The following is a 20,511-nucleotide window of genomic DNA, read 5'->3' on the forward strand; positions in this document are numbered from 1 at the left end:
TTTGACTTGAAATTAGATGCAATCACGCACAATTTAATTTTTTTCACATGAAGCTGCGCTGCAGTCATTGGCCTCAGCATCAAACTAATGGTGCCCTCTAATGTGCACATGTTCACAATATCTGCTATTCATGTGCAGCTCCCAAGTCATGTAATATCAGAGCATCTCTGGATGTGACTTCAGGCTATTTTTGGATTAGCTAATTCTTTAAAAGGAATAGCGTCCCGAGTGTGTAAAAATGATTTGTGTGTGTGGTTGAACACACACTCAAACTAAATTCTTAAGTAGCATGCTTAACGAAATAATATATCTGAAAAATGCACATATACATATACTAATAATAATTATTGATATTTTTACCTGTTGGGTGGGATGCAAACACCAACATCACCACACTAGAAATAAAAGATGCAATTATAAATTTTAATATCCAGTAGATAACCTGTTATTTATTACAATACACCTCTTTAATCTAAGACTCCTCCAGAGACCTTTCTCAATTCATCTAAAAATATTCTCAAGATGGCTATAGACTCTTTTGACTATCTTCTGATCCATCTGGGTACGAGAATTCTATAAATACAGCAGCGTTCTATATTTGTGAGTCTAAGATTGCAGATGCCCACTGAAAGACATTTGTTACAAATGTAAGCAGCATTCCTGAATGTTGACACAAAAATATCATTTGTTTAGATCCATGTGATTCTCAGTATAGATTCCATGGAATGTGGCATAATTGCTCTGGGGCAACACTTTATATCACATTCAATTCAAAATGCACTACTTTTTTTATAATCAGCTGAAATTTGTATACGAAAATTACTTTGGTGTTTCCATCAAAATCTAACTAAGTAAAAATAGAACTAAATAAGATGAATGAGCAATATAAATATTATAGGTAATAACTTAATGTTCAACCTAATATTCATAGAGTTATGAAGAGATGGTAAACATTCCATATTTTTTCTTAATCAAAATATAATGTACCTGAATGCATAGTTTATGTATTGTTGTTCAGAGATACTGAGGGGGAAAAAAGAGCCAGTTACTTTAATGTCAGAACTCTGCCAAAACAATATTAATAATTCCTTAAATAATTAGATACACAAACATACACCTTATGGTACTTTTATTTGCTCTCAATTATGAGATTTCTTGAATCTGATTTAGGTGGATCCTTTAATCTAACATGTTAGCTTGATTGTATATTGTGTGACATCTAGGGATGTCTTGGAGATTAAAATGTTTCACCAAAGTAGTTAAATACAACACATAGCTAACAAGAAGTGGCAGAAGTTTAATAAAGCTGATCTTCCCATCATTTCTATGATAAGATGAGAGAAATTGCTGGAGTAGTGTTTTTGGTTCCAGAAAACTACAGATCAGGCTTTCCCACACATTTTTCACACTCTGATCTAAAGCAAGCATTTTTGCCTTCATATTAGAAAATAAGATGTTTAATTGGTCTGTGTTAGGAATTGAAATATATAAACCAGGATAGACATTTAATACTATCTCTTTAAGCAAATGATGTAATTGTAATTGGGTGTGGTCCCTCAAACGGCCATAAGATGGAGCCAGAAACTTGGTTTCCACTGTTGCTAGATGTTGCTAGATGTTCTGATGTTCGATGTTGGTTGGTTTGCATTTTTTCCCTATTGACTGTTGCTGATCGTCATTCTTCTTGGATTGCTGTGAGTCTGTTTACTGAACTGTTTATGATACTGGACTTTGTTATTTGGATTATCCCTAGACTGAAAACTGACTGCTTTAACCGTGTATAACTTGGACTGTTTGTTGGACTTTGATTAACCATTTACTGGAAGTAAAACCTATATTTTCCTATTCAGTGTATCTGTATGCTGGTTGTGTGTTATTCAACATCAGTCTCACTACGCTTCCCTGAGAGCACTCATTCTCCTAACGGGGAATACCTCAACAGTCTGTGGAATTCGAAAAAGATTGACGTTGTTTTCAAGGATTGTCTTCAATCAAAAATATAGCCATCTACAAATTATGTATCTATATTTCAATTACATTTTCAGGGAGTAAACCAATTATTTATGGAGTCCTGTCCTATCTCTGTACTTTCTGTTGCCATTGACTTTGGCTCAAGAGATGGACAATTGATCTGGATAAGCAGAATGCATCTGTTGAAAATGTCCTCCTATTATAAGATGTAAAGAGAAGAGCTTGATGGAGGATGTTCTTTGTGCAGACTCCTCTCTTTTGGAAGAAGGTGTCTCCAGAAGCAAAGGTGACTCCCATGCTCATTACCTGAAGGCAAATATACATTTGGTGTTGTTTTTTTTAATGTCTTTGGGTGGGGATTGGTTGTATGGAGTTAATGAAGTTGGTGTGGTTGTTACTGTTTCCCATCAAACTATATATCAAATATTATGTTTTAAACCTGTATACTGCCTGGAGTCCCTCCGAACAGAGGCAATCGATAAATTTTATACATAAATAAATCTACTAATACCTTCTGTGCTCTAAAGTTTTTTTAATTGCCATAATGAATGATAAGAATCTTCTACTGACCAATATTTCCATTAATTACATCTGTTTCTAATAATGCTATTCTTTCAAACAAGGTTTTTCTAGATATGTTGGGACCAAAAGTAATTTCCAGAATTTTAAATTACTGCTGGATAAGTAAGGTAAAGTAAAGGAGTCCCTGCAGATTTTACTCCAATAGTTGTTGCCAATTTTAAGTGGTGGTGTTCATCTCAATTTCAAGGCCATGGAACCAACGCTGTCCAGAGACGTTTCTGCGGTCACATGAAATCTCGAAGCGCAGTTACCTTCCCACCAAAGTGGTGCCTATTTTTCTACTGGATAGGCTGGCTAAGAAATTCTGAGAATTTTAGTTCCAATACATCTTAAGAATATTAAACTATGGAAAGTTAGCCTATACTTGTAGAAGACAACCATCAATTTCTTCCTTCTGCCTCCTTATTTATCCTTATTTGTCTTATATTAATCATTTAATATAAAAAGCTAAAGAACATATTTTTCTCCTTCTCCAGATCAGGTAGCATTATTTTAAATATTCCATATTCAGAAAAAATATAAATCACCTCAGAGAATTTGGTTTCCACAACTTGTAAAAAACTTTGTAGGCCCCTGTGAAAGAAAAAACATAAAGCGCTAATACATTTTCCATTCTCCGGTACAGCTAGTTTTAAAAAGGGAGACACAGAGCTATGGTTAAAAATGTGTTCACCTGTATAAAAATCCAAACTTTCTACAACATCAAAGCTATTTCTGCTTGGGTTGCATTTTGTATTTATAACAATCATTTTTCCTACCTAATACAGATTAAATTTATTTTCCTAATTCCTAATTTTAAATTTTTTTGCCTATGTGCTGTGATCTCCCACTTGATTCTGTTATTTTATTTTTCCATTTTCACAATGCTGTATAATTCAGTGTAAAGTTGGAGCAAACATGGATCTTTGGAGAGGAGAGGAGTTTTCTATTCTACGATTTTCTATTCCAGGAGAAAGTAACGAAGACCATGCTTATGTAAGCCACCAGATACCATATGGAGTAATGACAGAAAAGTGAGATTCATACCAAAGAGGTGCTAGACGTAGGCCAGAAAGTTGAATATTTGCTAATTTATTAAAAACTTACCAACACATAGTAGGTGAATGAGGGCCCAAAAATAGCCATCTATATCAAACTGCAAAATAAAAGATCAAAGTGCCCTTGTTTCAAAATGTGACTGTTACAGTAAGGAATACTTTATTAATAAAAGCATCTTATGCATCACCTCATCACAGCAACAATCTTCTAGTTTTCATACCCAATTATATAGAAAAAGCAAAACCAGCAAACTCATCTTTGGCCAAGTCTACTAATAAGCAAGTCGAATATATTCCTAAAAGTTAATTCTAAAGAAATTTCAAGCATTAAGAAAAAGGTAGTGAAAAAAACCCTCTTGTCACAGAGACCATATTTTTTTAAGAAAGTGCAAAACTGGTTTTGGCATATTTTAATTGCAGCAAGATGTAAAATGGAGAGGTGCCGAGGAATACTATATTAAAACCCATCCAATTTCTGGGGGGTGAGTTATAAAATACATGATTATACACAGTGAATCAGAAATGAAGAATTTAAAATACACAATGAAAATGATGTTCTGCATATGTTTGAAGTCATTGAACTTATTGTAATATGCAATACTCCTAAAGGGCCACAAATATACACACTTTTTGTAGACTTGCTTTGTTCCGTAGCATATCTGAAATGCAGTGGGCTAACATGCATGCTGACTGGAGAATATTCTGGGGTCGAAGCCCACACATTTTAAACTTGCCAAAGTTGAGATACTCTGTTCTAGGTAAAATACTCCTTAGTTCAAAACCACTTAGTGAAGTTCATTCTCTCATTATTTCAGGCATCTGTTACAAGAGAGTTTGTGCTTTTCATACCAAGTTCAGGATTTCTTTGAAAACAACTAACCTGTGGGTCATTGAACAGAAGCCCTCCTGCAGCCACCAGAAGAATCAGCACTCTGCAATTAAAGATTAAAAGGGTACTTAGCCCCAGACTTTTCAAGAAATTATACGTTTCTATTTCAAACTGTGGTTAAAAATAATATATACTTTTTTATGTTAACGTTTATTCTTTCTTCCAACAAGATCAGAAAGTGCATATGTCATTCCTGCCACAGTTTTTTTTTATTCTCATAATCGTTTGAAACAGTATCTGGTCCAAAATCTCCAGAGAACCTCATGGCTGATCAGAGAGTTGAGTGCTAGTTTATGTTGCTTTTTCAAAAGGCAACTGGACTGTTTTTTTCCCTGAGGAAGAGAATCTCCACAAACATGAGTGCTAATGTATTAATTAAATCAGCCTGGCTTCAATCTTATATTTATCATTGTATATTATTGCTGTTGTTGTTGTTATAACACAGAAGCAAAAGTTGGACTTCGAAGAAACAGGACAGGAATTGATGCCTTTAAACACTTTTGAACTTTTAGTGTTGTGCAGGATTCCTGAGAATAGCGTAGATTGCCAAGGAAACAATTTGACCAAATCAACCTAGAGTTCTTACTTGAGGCACAAATAACCAGAATGAAATAATTGTACCTGGGACGCATTATGCCAAAAGGTTCTAATGCTGGGAAAGATGGATAGAAGGAGAAGTGGAAGACAATCAGCAAGGTGGATGGGTTCAATTACAGTGGCAATAAGTGCACAGAGGTGATGACCTCTTATTTTTTTTCATTTAACGTAACATAACCCTAATTTTAAATTGCTTGATAGATTGACCTGTTTTAAAATGGAATGGCTTTTTTCTGCTCCTCTGACTACCATAGTTCTTGTGTTTTATTTCAATGTCACTTCTAATATTTGTTTTAGAATGATTTTATTGTGTACTGTATGTTTTGTTGTCTGGAGAAAAATTATTTGAAAGACAGCTGAAAAATTATATTTGAAAAAAAAAAAAAAAACAGAATGCCCTGATTGGATATTTAAATTCTATCTTGACAAAGAAATCTTCTTTCTCATCCAGACTCCCTGTTTGCCCCATCTCCTTATCCTCCTGCAATTTATTTTTGAATGAGGTAAAACATATATCAACATATACCAGTACAATGGCGGCATGGGGAAAAAAACTGTCCTAGTGTCTAGTTCCGTGATGGCGAACCTATGCCATATGTGCCGGAAGTGGCAGCCAGAGCCATCTCTCTGGGCATGCCAGCTGTTACCTGTTGCTCTTTCGGGTTCTGGCGTGCACGCATATGCGCACACCGGAAAGCTAAGCTTCCGGTTTCCAGTGCTCCTGGACGCATGCAGCGAGGGCTGCTCTTCTGGTTTCCGGTGTGTATGTGTGTGTGTGTGTGCGCGCGCGCGCGCACGCTCCCATTTCGGCACTCAGTGCTGAAAAGGCTAGCCACCACTGGTCTAGTTGTTCTGGTATGCAATGCCCTTTAGCATCATATTGAGTGAAGAAGTTGAAATAGTTTATGTCCAGGATGTGTGGGATCTGAAGATATTTTCACAGCCCTCTTTCTGCCTTGTGCAGTATACTGGTCTTCAGTGAAAGGTAGGCTGATAGCAATTGTTTTTTCTGCAGGCCTAACTATTAACTGAAGTTTGGTTGCAGTGCCAAACCAGACAGTTATAGAGGTGCAAATGACAGACTCAAATCATTCCTTTGTAGAACTGTATCAGCATCTCCTTGGGCAGTCTGAGCTTTCTCAGTTGGCACAGGAAGAACATTCTTTGTTGTGCTTTTTTAATGATATTTTTGTTGTTAGGTGTCCATTTTAAGTTGAGATATTATAAAGCCTAGAAATTTGAAGGTCTCTACTGTTGACACTGTGTTGCCTAGCATTGTAAGAGGTGGTCGTATTGGAGGGTTTCTCCTAAAGTCTACCATTATTTCTACGGTTTTGAGTGTATTTACTTCAAGATTGTTCCGGTCGCACCACAAGGCTAGTTGTTCAACTTGCCGTCTGTATGCAGATTCGTCATTGTCTTGAATGAGACCAATCACTGTTGTATCATCTACAAACTTCAGTACTTTATCAGAGGGATCTTTTGAGATTCAGTCATTGGTATATATAGAGAAAAGAAGTGGAGAGAGTACACAGCCCTGGGGGCTAGGGGCTGTGCTAATTGCACAGGTATCTGATGTGATTTTGCCTAACTTCACCGGGCTTCCTATCTGTTAGAAAGCTTATGATCCACTTACAAGTAAGGTCAGGCACGGCTAGTTGAACCAGTTTAGTTAGAAGAATATCTAGAATGATAGTATTGAATGTCGAGCTGAAGTCTATAAAAAGGACCCTTGCATTGGTCCTTGGAGATTCAAGATGTTGTAGGATGTAGTGCAGAGACATATTATCAGCAATAGAAAATTAAAGAATAGAAAACTTATTACTAAACCACCCTATCAAATCTTGACAGGTGCAAATGCAAATTGAAGCCCAGTTATAATCCTGAAAAAAGAATGTTCTGAAAATATTTTTAAACAATTGTATTTTTGATTATAAACACTATGTACATTGGTCATAGATTTTAACAGGATTGTGGTTTAACTAAGTAAAATACCACATACATTGCAATTTACATAAGGTAGGTCTCAATTAGCGCAGTTAATGAATTTCACAAAAATGATTGCATTTCAAATTTGCACTATTCAAAGTGATATTTCTATCACTTTGCTATGCTGATTGGGGAATTCTGGAAGTTGAAGTCAACATGTTTTAAAGTTGCCAAGTTTGAAAAATACTGTTCTCATGTACTGTTTTCCATTGAATCATCCTTTTCTCCATTTTGCACACATGAAGTTGAGCAGCATCTAAACTCCAACTTCAATTGCTCAGGTGTTTGCCTCAACTGCACACACATTAATCTTGCATTAACTAAATTTTGAGTTGCATTAAACATGATGTAGTATCAATTTACAATGCACACTAAACTGAGTATTGCATTATTCAAACTCATCACAACCTACCATATAATATATGATGAACACTCCTAACTCTTTATTAAATAAAGGATCAACTGTTCAGGTACTGTCTCTGGGAATTCCATACATTTCCATGTTAGACAAACATTGGAAACTTACCTGCAGAGTTTTAGGGAAGAGTTCTGCTGTTAAGAAAAAAAAATACAATATCAAAAAAAACCTCACATTCAAAACGTGATTAATGAAAGAAAACTTTACCATACATTTAAATGTCACCTGTTTTCTGATGGAATTTCAATTATTGTGATTTCAGTAATATAAGTCCAAACTTATTTTACCTCACAATCAGGAATATGTGCTAAGCTATGAGAGCAACTAGTTCAAAGGTTACAACTTGTTCAAAGATTTCAGGCTGTGTTTCCTTAGCATTGACTCCAATATACTGGATTAGGCATCCAGTTGTCTATAGATCGTATATATCTCTTAAACTTAAAATAATCTCTAGTGATCCTATATATCACAATTCCAAATGCTGGTAGCAAACTTTCTATCAACAGCTACCCAAACAAATGAAAGAGAATGTGTTCCCTCCAAAGATTATATACGCATCCAAAATTGTGGTAATAGAATGCTTAGCAGATGCAAAAGTATTGTATTTAATCTGTTTGCATGTATGAATGTCTGAAATATTTAGCCTAAGAAAATGTAGTTAACAAAGGGACTACAGAAACCTGATATACAGGGGTATAAAGGCTATTTAATTAATTTTCCATACCTTTTTCTGCACTGAGACTTCCACTCCATAAAATATAACATCTGCAGCATTGTGTAAGGTAAGAAAGATAGGAATTGGCTGCCAGGAAAGAAAATGGGACCAACAAAGTTAGCATTGCAGACCCTATAAATCAAGCTGCCATCACTTTCTGCCCATCTGATGGCACTAAAATCAGACATTTGATAGAACCTCTCAGAAGCCTGCCTCCATCTCTGAAAGAGATGGTATTATGACTATGTCAGCAGAGGCATTGATAACCTGAGTCACCGAAAAGGAAGGAGGGAATTGTATACGCAGATTTTTCCTGTTAACTCATTTTCTTATTCCAAAAATGGAATGGAAACATGGGAAGTTTGAAATACTGAATGTCTAGACAAATTAACGTATAAGAAAATCTTTTTGGATACGAAGCCTCTTTGAAGTGTTTTTCAATATTTTGACTCTAGCAAATGTTTTCAATAGACAATTTATTTGTTCTAAGTTAACTGAAGATACAAAAGCATGCTCAGGAATGAGTAAATCTAAGAGATCACCGTTACAAAAGTTTTATTTTAATTACCTGGGAACTTGTAAGAACCAGTATTGGGGAAAAAAATGAACAAGGCACACAGATAACAAGCCTGAAAGAATTAGGAAAAGAAAAAAAAAAACCCAGTTCACAGCTCCACTGCTGGGCTTGTTGCCATATTTGTTGCTGAGAGAGAAGGAAGATCCATGGCTAAGCATGAGTTTTTTGAACTAGAGCACAATGAAAGGAAACACTAGAATAATGCTATCCTAGGAAATCTGACATCAGAATTTACTTTTTTTTCCCTTTTCTGCAGCCAAATTAATATATTTACATACACACACCTTTCACCTCTCTTATGCTATTGGCTCTTCATAGGGCCAAGAGAAATGTTTTTCTGCCAACTATGGCTCCAGATTGCCCAGCTCAGCTAACTTTCACCAGATGTTTATTGTCTTTGATTGTCATTTTTAGTCCTTTTAGTCTTTAGGAAAGGAAATTATGTTGGACCGATGAATTTCAGTTCCCATCTCTCCAAATCCAACATCTGATCAATTCATCTCAGCCAGATGAGGATCCATCTCATTACAAACCTCAATTCTTAGACAAAGGAGAAACAAGCAGGCCAACATATGTCCTTAGGCCCTCTTCTGACAGTATTCTGAATAATATCTGTGGTATTTCAACTGTAGAAATTTCCTTTGTGATTCTCCTCGGTCTGAAACTCAGAATCCTTTTATTGGGGGGGGATAATGAAAGGTTAAAGGAATTAAGAAGAGGGCAGGAATTTGGGCCCAGTCCAATGTTTACCTTCATGTTTACATAACTTGGTACACAATTCTATATGAGTGGTTTGTAACTCAGATGTATGTTTTTACTTAAGACCAAACAGCCAGGTTAAAAAAAAGAAGAATTTGACCAATTCAGTAATGGAATTATTTTCAGTTATTATGTGTATTGTGGTAGCAACCTTTTGGGCACTACTTTATGAATGATATGGGACTGAAGGAAGATCTTTATATTAATCCATGCCACACATATTCAAAAGTTGCAATCAAATTGCACAGATTTTCTGCAGAATTGGAAGTTAGAAATGGAATTACTGACTGTGTACTGCTTGTGCAGTAAGCTTTATTATGACCTCTAGAACTATCTATTAAATTTTCAATGTTCGACATGTGTCTTTAACTATGGTAATATTAATTACTTCAACCTTGTATGACATTTGCAGTAAAACATTAATAAAAAGGCATGCCAAATACTATTTGAATATCTTACCAATCTAGATAATGCCCTGGAACCTGAATAAATAATACCCACAAAAAGTGCAGAAGCTGGAAGCCATGATAATACTTCAGACCTGTAACAAATCATAATAATCATCATCCCTCATTTATATTCATATCAGCAGATTCTATTTATGAACAACCTCAGTGGGTATCCTTTTCTTCCTGAATAAAAATAATTTCAACCAAATAAAAATGCAAGCATCACTTTGATTAGATGAGAACAAAATATGTGAAGTTAAAATAAGTCCAAGTAAGTATGGTATCTGAATACTTTTGTAACACATAGATCTGTGTCTGCATTTTTTGATAACCTTATTATAAGTATATATGTGTGTGTATGCACAAAGCGTGACTGTATTCAAATGGCCTTATTAGTATTGATATCATGTTTTGAAAAGTGCCTTAAAATGTATTTTCAAGAACACTGTAAGCAGTGTATTTATAAAAATACTTTACCTTATAGGTAAAGCAGTGTATTTATTTTATTTTAATAAAATAAAAACATTTGATTGATATTTAATTGTTGACCATACTGAAAGTACGTATGATTTAAATCCAAGGGTGATACATTAATCCAATTTACCTCATTTAGCTGATTTCTACCTGATTTATAATTTAAATTATTCATTAACATATGCTGGACTCTCTTGTTACTCTACATCCAGATAAGGCTAACTATAAATTTGAATATTTATCATCCCTTTTAAGGGCATTGGTCCAGATAAATTTCCTTAGGACCAATCTAGCAACAGTAATAACACAGTTGTTAAAGTCCAATTAGATGACTCCTTAAAATCTTCAGAGTCATCTGAGCTGAGAGAAAAATAAAGCACCAGGCTTGAGATCAAGACCTCATAGAGATCACTGACCACAGTATGAAGTTTTAAGAATCCTTGGCCATATAAGAAGCAATGGAAAAGGGCACAAAAGTTGTTCCCATGATGTAACAACTGAATTCTGTACTGGCAAGAGGGTTGGAAAGAATGTCTACAACTACAGGAAATGCTTTAGCATTTTATGGGCCAAACCATACAATGGTGAAAATCAGAGTCTGCTATAATGACTACATACCGTAGAAGCTGCTCTGGGCTGTATATTTTTAACATGTAAGGAAGAAATATGTAACACTGCACAAGCAGAAAGCATCACTGTATCAGTGACTTGGGGATGACATATCAAAACTGCAGTTCCATTTTTAATTTCTCAGAATGAAACTTGCCAAAAGCTGTTCAATGAAAAAGTCAGAAGCATCAATAAAAAAAATCAGTACTAACAAAAAGGAATTCCAGGCTTCCTTTGTTAATGAGCTTAAAAGCCAAGTTCATTTGGAAACTAATTAAGGTTGCCATATAGGTAGGTGCCTGCCTGTTCATTCAGAGGAACAGAACGGAAAGTTTCAAAGAATATACCTATGTAAAAGCAAACTTTCAGTTCTTGGATATTTCAATTCATGCTACACATTGAAAATAAATTATGAAATATTATAAAATGATCATTTTCAGTGTTATTGCAATTAACACAGAAAAAAATAGTAAGGTAAAAGATAATTAAACTGAAAATTAATTTAAAATTCACAATTCTCCCAATTTCACATTGTAGCTTAGAAACAATTATAAAATTGTGGGTTATAAAAGAATAAACAAAATGTATGAAAAGAATGACAGTATTATAGCAGTAGTCTTTTTTTTTTAAAAAAAAATCCCTGAATATATTGAAAGAAACACCCATCCAAATATAATAATTGCAATTCCAATGAATCAAATATAACATGAACAGAAATAAGAAAGTAAAAGAAATCAAAAGTGCCTCATTCAACCATTCCTCATTCATAATACCCCTAAAGGCAAAGCATGTTTTGAAAAAAGCAAATGGCAAAAATGGTTGAAGACAGGAAATAATTCATTGCTTGAGAACTGTCTCAGTCATTATGTTTGACATTTCTATATTCATTCTTCTTGAATTGGATTATCCAGTTGATAATGAGAGGGACAAGACTGTGAAGGCTGTACTGTATGTTAACTATCAGACAGAAATATAGAAGATAGAATGCTTTATAGTATAAATCTTATAATTTACCTCATATTGATTTTAACATTTTTATTAAATTAATCATTGTTAATGTACTCCTCGTATCTGAATTTGAATGACTGCAGTGAATGCCTAGTGGGAAAGTTTCTAAGCTTAAGAATTAAGACGGGTCGGACACCTCCTGCAGGACCCTGCCAACCAAAATAGGCGACGAGGGAGCCTCACACGCACTCCCCGTGGCCCGTTTTCAGCCTCCAGAGCATCCTGCAGCACTCTGCCAGCCAAAAACAGGCTGCAGGGGACCATGTGAGGCCCCCTTGTGACCCATTTTGAACGGCAGAGGAACCACGCGCTGGTCCTTTGATATTTCCAGGCTGGGCCCGCAGACTAGATCTAAGCACCCCACGAGCCGGATCTGACTTGTGGGCCTTGAGTTTGACACCCCTGGTCTAAGTCATTTATGTAACCATTTAATTGGATTACTGTTATACGCTCTACAGAACATGGAGCTGCCTTTGAAGTCTCTTTAGAATGATGTTAGTAAGCCTGTGCTGAGGAGTCATACAGAGTGCATTACAAAGTATATTAGTTAAAGCATCTATCTCATGTGGAAGATTCACACAACATTTTCAAGGCTGTCTTCAACAACTATTGAAAGTCTACCTTTTACTATCTTTTTTGATAGACAGGATTGCTTTAACACAGAGATAGGAAGTAAATTTTGCCAAGTATCTCTGCTTTGCAAGTACTGGAAGTAATAGCCTACAAAGAATTTCATAGTGCTTTTGATAATCTAATGAAAAACTCCTCTTATGTATTATTTGCATGATTGTTTGTCTTTAGGTTTAATCAAAAGTGATGTTGTTGACTTTTATTGTACACAAAGATCCTCTTCCTTTCAGATCTGTAGAACATAGATGGTATTATTGCTAAACTATGGCATAACAGTCAGTATTTTTCGGCTTAAATTACACTGACATCTAGTGGGGTAAACCCATAGTTCCAAATCTAAAAAATTATAATGAAGAAAACTATGAACAAAATGACTGGGATGTTTTGAAACGTAAGGTAATATCACCATCAAAAGGCATTGTGCAGCTATTCCAAATTGCAATATTTTTGCATGGAGTAAAACATGACAAAACCCAGTGAAAAAACACGAAAAAATTGTAAGAGAAGAACAAGTTGTCTAGGCCTCTCATAAACCCCTAAAATAAGATTGTTAGTTATATCAAGTCTGGAAACATCCAATGTTGTTGCTTCTTTTTTAAAACAGATTGCATTAGATTGTATAAGAATAGAAGTTAAACATCTGCTGCATGAAATTATACTACAATTTAGTGTTTTATTTGCATATAAATAACCACCTACACCACCCATACCTATTTTTGTCAGGTACAACAAAAATAATGCTGATAGGAATCAATATGAATCCCTTACTACCTATAGAATGTTTAAAAATCTGAGTAGCTGGCTGAAAATAGTTTCATATTTCTAAGGTATCCAACATAAATGTATTTATTTAACATTAAATTTGATTTTCCTTTCCCTAGGGAACTTCATCAAATAATAACCCAAACTAATAAATATTGTGAAGAGTTTTTCACTGGAGGGCCTGGAATGTTGCTGACATTCACACAGTGTTGATATGTTTGTTAGTGTTTTTAGGTCTAGATCACATCTGACATTCAAAAGCAGATTTTTATGGAGTTAGTGGTAGAAAAACACTCATGGTACATATATCATGCAACATAATTGACCAGAATAGGAACTATGAATGTCATGAATGTAGGAGATAACTGTGTTAAAAGAGTCAAGATGGCAAGGCCGACATAATCAAACCTCTTTTGTTTTTTGTTTTATTGCACATAAAACATCCCAATAACAAAAGCAAGTTAAAAAAATGTCTTTTAAAAAAAAATTCACTTCAGAATTTTTGTAATATTAAGGGAGGTGGAAAGGGAATACAATCAAAGTATACGATAAAATAATATGTCTCTCAATGGATACTAATCTAAATATTGTACTTCAGAGACTATTAACATTGGTTGGTTTATTTATGCTGCACTTTCACCTATACCTTGAACTCCTGCTGATCTCAACCCAGCCGATTTTCCAGGAAACATGTAACAGAATTCCACCAACAAGTGTCTGCCACCTGTATAACACATGTAAAAAAGTATAAGTTTAAAAAAAAAATGTGATATTTATAAGTTGTAACAGAGGCTTCTGGATTCTGTATAATGTATAGAATGCTAACTTTCAGTTTCTAGCACCAGAGGCTTTGTGTTTTTGTTTTATCTCCGAGTGTGTTGATATTGCCATTCATATTCATATTAGTTTTTTTTCCAATTATTTGGAAGCTTAGGAACAAAGTTATCCATCTAATTCAGTAATGTAGGAGCCCTTACGATGTTAGATAGGAGTCTTACCTAGGTCTGCACTGAGGTATTAGTGGTAGAGTATGGACAAGTTGAATGGAAAGCACATGTTCAATAACAAGAACAAACACTTCAATAACCACTCCTTATCAAACAACATATGTTTGTAAATGACACAGAAGACATTTTTATATTTCTACCACATGTGATGAAAGACTGAGTCCTTTCTTCTGGGAGTATGTAGATTAAATTGAACCATGAAGTTGATACACTGGGTAAGTACTAACAAGAAATAAGCAGTATGAACTAAGAGACTTTAGATACACAATGATAAATATATCTCAAGCCATTTTCATCTCATTTTTGTAAAGAGACACATGAGAAAAAGTCTTGTTTTATTCATTTTGTTAAGGTGCTGGATCTATTTAATTCCCTCTATAGTCAAACTGTTTACATCTTAACTATAAACCAAAAGCTCTGTAACATTAAGAATTGATGGCTTGTTTTTCTTCTTCTTCCCAATTCACATGTTTAACCACAAAGTGGACTTGCTTCATTTGAGCTAAAGTATTATGAAAGGAACCATAGGCTTAGTGAATTGTAGTAAATCTAACAAACAGTGGCTTTTTAATGAACCATAATTAAGCACAGAGCTAGCATATCTGGGCTGCTACTGCTAGATAGTAGTAACAAAGTTAAGAGTTTTCTGTATCTCTGCTGCAATCTAGTGTTGTTCAATTTTTTCAGCCCAGATATGAAACCGTAGCTTAGTATGGTATGCAAACCATGTTTGCACATCACATCTACAGACCAGGATAGTCCTGCTTATTGCTGATCAAAAAAAGTGAAAACAAAGCATGTGTCAGTGTTAAGTTGGATGGGGGCTGACAGCATGCACACATTATTCCCATTTGCTGTTATTACAATATCAGGATATCACATAATGATACAATATAATACAGCCTGGAGGGTCAGCAATCAGGCTTACTGATTGAAAATGTAGTCCAGAAGGTTACTAGGTAAGTGTAACATTGTAAGAGCTCTCCAGGTGAGAAAAAATAGCAATTGCAATACATGCAGTACAAAGATTAGCTTCTCTCTGGTCCAATCCCCATTGATTAAATACTTCTTTTCCGTGTATATATGAAATTATGCTTACCCTTGAAAAAGTGTTGGATAGGTGAATTTCAGGACAGATAAGACATACTGGAAAAATAAGAAAACACAGCTTTATATATTATCTATACACATGCATGGAATATACATTTTACAGAAATCATAGCATACTTTTATGACCCAATGGGCATCACAGGAATGTGGATCAGGGCATTCACACAAAAGAGCTGCCACTGTGAGTATAGACAGTCACAACCTCCAGAAGGTTTTATTTGCCCCTTACCACTTTTATTAGTACTTAAGATGTTGTCGTCCCCCCCATAACTTTATTGAAAATTATATTATACAGATAAAACTAATAGTACAACCTACATAGTACATAAATATATTAAAAAGTAAAACATTAAAAAGTGCAGAAAAAAGAAAGGGGAGGAAAGAAGAAAAATAAGAAAAGGAAACCTCCTCCTTCATCTCCAGCAAATATAGTTGACATTAACAACTTATCACTATCTCTTAAAGTAAAAGCAACACCTCTTCATCTCATACATTATTCCAATTACTATAAATCTATCTCTAAAACTTCATCTCTCCACATTATTCAGCAAGAATCCATTAAGGCTTATCAGAAATAACATAACTATTACAAACTGTCTCTATGAAACTTAATTTGAATCCTTCCTTTCATATTTATCTTCATTTTTATTTAAACATGTACCCCAATTTCCTGTCTTCAATTAAACAAAATCTTTAAGACATCATCCAATCTTAGTTTAAAAAAAACACATTAAACCAATCTGGTATTCTTTCTTCTTTCTCCCAAAAGTCTTTAAATTCCTCGAAGAAAATTCTAATATTCTAACAAATTCTCATGCTTTGTCTCTTCTCTCAAAATTCTTGGCATCTTTGTCAAGTCCCTTTTGTAGTTCCAATGCAGCAACTTTTATTTTTTGTAAATCCAATGTACAAAAGTTATCTACATCATTCTTCTGGTTTATTTGTATACTTTTTAAATATTAAATCATCATCCAGCTTCATTTCTAAATCATTTGTTTCCATTTCTTTCTTGTCAGCTATCATTTTCTAATCCATCTACAAGTCAATTTCAGTTTTATTCAGTGAGGTTTGTTCCTCTTCAGTAACATCTTTTAATTCTCCTGTAGAGGTAAATAACTTTAAAACTTTCATTCATCATGTCCATTCAACAAAAAATATATTTTAAGCTCGTGTCCAATCTTCAAAGTCATATCAATTATTTTGAAGTATAAGAACAATTCTTTCTGTTAACTTCAAAGTTTTAAATCAAGCCCATCTAAGCCCTTAAACTATTTAAAACTTTCTAAAGCCAACATTAATCATCCTTTTGCTGTAAATTCCAAAAATGGTTTGTTACATACATTTATATTTTAGTTAAACTTCTTACTTTTAAAGGATTGAAAAAACTCAACCAAAAATTTCAATAACATTTCCCAGTCTGAATGTTCTCAATCTTTAAAAAATATTTAAAAAACAACCAAAAGCTGAAACAAAATTAAATCCATAGTGATTAAGGGCTGAGCCTCAGTCAAATTTAAAGTTCATACAGGCAACATTAATAGCTATAAGCACAATGAAATCTGGCAACCCCCAGCTAATTGCAAGCCAACTACAAAAAGCAATTCCTGCCAACTGCTCACAAAAAAAAAACCCTAGCTGTCTGGAGTACCTATGAGTAATCTTGCAATTTCTCCTTACTCTGGAGAGATTTCAGCAGGGGTGGGATTCTACAGGTTCGGACCTATTCGCTATAGCCAGTTGTTAACATTCTAAGCAGTTCGGAGAACTGGTTGTTAGAAGAAATTACTGGCCTAATCCTGTAAGGAAGGCAGGAAGGAAACATTCTGGTGTTGCTTACAGAAACTGCCTCTTCGTTAACCCTTTTTACATTCTTGGCAGGACTAGACTTCCTGTCTCTGGAACTTCTTTGGAGTTTTTTCCCCTCCTTTGCTGGTACTTTGCTTGTGTGGAGTGACCATTCAAAGTTACAATGGCACTGAAAAAAGTGACTGTTTTTCACACTTACGACTGTTGCAGCATCCCCGCAGTCATGAGAGGCCAGGCGAGGAGATGCGTGCCTCGATGTGAGTGATATTGAGTTGACCACACCCAGCCAATAACATGACCAAGCCATGTCCACCCAGTCACATGACCACCAAGCCACACCCACCAACTAAGCCATGCCCACAGAACCGGTTGTTTAAAAATTTGAATCCCACCCCTGGATTTCAGCAGACCAAATCCCATATTTGAGGACCATTTTCAACCTATTCTACCCTGTTTCTCCAACAATACGGCCTCCCCCAATAGGAAGTCCCAGCATGTTTTATAGGCATGAAATGAAATTAAGCCCCTCCCCCCAAATTAAGGCCTATATTAAAACATGCGAAATGGGGGGGAATGGTGGGGGGGGGGCTTGCCATTAGGAAGTACTTTTGTTGCACACCCGGATATGGTGCTGCCTGCGTTGACCCCGATACGAAGTGCCCCACCAACGCCAAGGTCAACATCCAAGTTGTCGCCGCCCGCCCGCCCGAAGATGCAAGGGAATTAAGTCACCCCCGAAAAGATGACCTAGCCATTTTTTCGGGGCTCAAAAAAAAATAAGACCCGGCCTTATTATATGAGAAACACGGTAGAAGTGAGACCATGATGGCTCACTGGAAACGCCTCTTTTCTTTCTTTTCTGGATTTTTTCATAGACTTCACTGGTCTATGAAAATACTTATCATTTTTATTAAATAAAAAGATGTTTATGTCAGTTTGGTGTAGTGAATTAGAAATTAGATGATCATTAATTCTGATTCACCCTTAATCACAAAAGTCAGCTGGATGGTTTTAAGCTAGTTACTTTTTCCAGCTTACCTCACTGGATTCTTGCTTTGGGGAAAATAGGAAGTGGGACAATTTATGTATGCCACCTAGACTTGTACAAAATAAAGCCAATATTGAAATCTAATGAATAATTTGTGTCTGAATGATATTATACATACTTAATTTCCTGGGTGTATCCTCACTTTTTTTTAAAACTGTATATTTGAAAATGTAACACTGAGAGCATTCATTACATCATAAAGTGACCGTGGACAAGCCACACTTATTGAAGATGTGGCTTCATGCTCAAAATTAGAAGCCAATAATTAGCTAACACAGTATGTACTAAATGAATACATACATTTCTCTCCCTATCATAGAATATATAAATCGACTTTTGTGAAATGAGAAAATGAGTTATCATCAGTTAAGATACTGTAAAAGCATAATTTTAAAGTAAAGGTCATGGAATGCTGATTCAGTATGAAGAAAAATAAAGGAAAAGATTGAATAATTGGTACATTAACTGACCATGTTGTTTCAGAGTATAGTGAACAAAGCCACATTTTGAGGGAAAAATCATCAATTGTATGCATGCTCCCTTCATTACTATACTATAGACTGGTCATATCAAAATTATCTCCCAGGAGATAACAATGTTAAATTACAAGAAAGTGTGCTGTGATTGAATGTTGGGGTGGGGTGTGGACTCTTTACAAGAACCAAGTTAAATAGTGGAACCAATTATCCACAAATTTTGGCTGGCTTGCTCCCCTTCCCTGAAGATGTTCAGACATTATACAGCCATTTGTTGAGGATTCTTCATTTGAATTCCAGAACTGAATTAGGCATGGCCTCAACTCAATGATTATGAGATTGGTATTAGTTTGTGTGTGTGTGTGTATTTAAGAGATAAGCAAAACATCTGATAAAAAATAGTTTCCTCCTTACTTGAAAATCTGTTGCGTAAATAAAGTTGGATGCTTGAACTTGATATGACTTTTGTATAAGAGAAATATGTTGCCCATTTTCAGCAACTTTGGTCTTATACTTATTCCTATTTTTTCCTAAAAGTTGAGATAAAAGGCTATTTTCATTATCATACCTATATTAACTGATCAATACTTTACCCTATTAACTTCACTTTCCAGGTTCACACTGAACACCGAACTATAAATCAACTATATGAACCTCTTAATATACTAGGCTGAAATGTGGTTGGCTGGTTTATAGTTCAGAGTGTCAGACTCAGCCAGAGTTTACTGGTTTTACTGTATTTATTTCCAAGTTTGTAGTTCAACATATCAAACTCAGCTAGAGACAGTTTTTTCTTTTACTAGGGCATTTGACTTATAGACTGCACTCACTATCTGCAATATTAAGTCCCGTTGAAACTTGGAGAACTTCTCTTCCATGCAAATGGTTCATTTTTACGAATTAATCAGCTGAAATCTTCCTTCACAGACTGTCTGTCCCCTGAAGACGGTGGATTTCCCTTTATTCTCTCCCCCAATTCTCATTGTCAGGCAGGATGCCGGATGGGCTGAATGAAGGACCCGCGGTGCTCAAATACAAAGCGCTACTGAGTCAGACTTCACCAAGCAGGTTTTAATCATGGAGAAACACACATCGGGCAAGCCCCGAACTCCTCTGAAACGTTGGCACACCTAAGCGGACCACCCCATACCCAACCAGAGGAAAAGGGATACATAATGATCAGTTTGTAATACTGTCGTTGGTAGCTCCTTTATCCTCACCTTGTTGGTGAAATAAGAACTCAAGTAGAACAAACAGAAAGCAAGACCAGTGGCAGGTCTCGTGAAAGGCATCAGTCAAAGCATGTCGCCAGGCTTGGAGCAGAGAGTTAAAGCATCTCCGTCCTGCTGCATGTGGCAGCCATAACAGGGACACGTCGCTGCTGCCTTTGCTCCAATGGACGCAAAGAAAAGGAGCCGAGAAACAGCCTTCTTAAAGGGGTAGCGCTCCCTCTAAACAGCATTTCTCAACCTCCTAGATCAGACTAGAGCATACTGGCTGAGGAATTCTGGGAGTTGAAGTCCACGTATCTCATAGTTGCCAAAGTTGAGAAATACTGCTCTAGACTCGAGAGCAGTATTTTGTTCTCAGGACCTCTA

General features: G+C 35.5%; 1 protein-coding gene across 3 annotated transcripts in view; it reads right to left on the minus strand.

Moving 5' to 3' along the window:
- Nucleotides 1–20,293, minus strand: part of SLC35D4 (solute carrier family 35 member D4) — a 40,337-nt gene extending 20,044 nt beyond the window's left edge. For 2 of the 3 annotated variants that reach the window (XM_026670325.2, XM_026670327.2), the window contains exons 1-11: nucleotides 20,134–20,293; nucleotides 15,573–15,619; nucleotides 14,113–14,190; nucleotides 9,994–10,075; nucleotides 8,208–8,285; nucleotides 7,592–7,617; nucleotides 4,471–4,522; nucleotides 3,640–3,688; nucleotides 3,081–3,126; nucleotides 988–1,023; nucleotides 361–395 (exon numbers count right to left, since the gene is read on the minus strand). In XM_026670325.2, the coding sequence (XP_026526110.1) occupies nucleotides 361–395; nucleotides 988–1,023; nucleotides 3,081–3,126; nucleotides 3,640–3,688; nucleotides 4,471–4,522; nucleotides 7,592–7,617; nucleotides 8,208–8,285; nucleotides 9,994–10,075; nucleotides 14,113–14,190; nucleotides 15,573–15,619; nucleotides 20,134–20,205 (601 nt within the window). In that variant the 5' untranslated portion in view covers nucleotides 20,206–20,293. The remainder of the gene's footprint in view (nucleotides 1–360; nucleotides 396–987; nucleotides 1,024–3,080; nucleotides 3,127–3,639; nucleotides 3,689–4,470; nucleotides 4,523–7,591; nucleotides 7,618–8,207; nucleotides 8,286–9,993; nucleotides 10,076–14,112; nucleotides 14,191–15,572; nucleotides 15,620–20,133) is intronic. The other variant, XM_026670326.2, reaches the window with a different exon arrangement.
- Nucleotides 20,294–20,511: the final 218 nt, after the last annotated feature.

Source organism: Notechis scutatus, chromosome 3, assembly GCF_049901735.1.
Source record: "Notechis scutatus isolate UNSWTSFEM ecotype Mainland chromosome 3, rNotScu1.2, whole genome shotgun sequence".
Taxonomy (NCBI): domain Eukaryota; kingdom Metazoa; phylum Chordata; class Lepidosauria; order Squamata; family Elapidae; genus Notechis; species Notechis scutatus.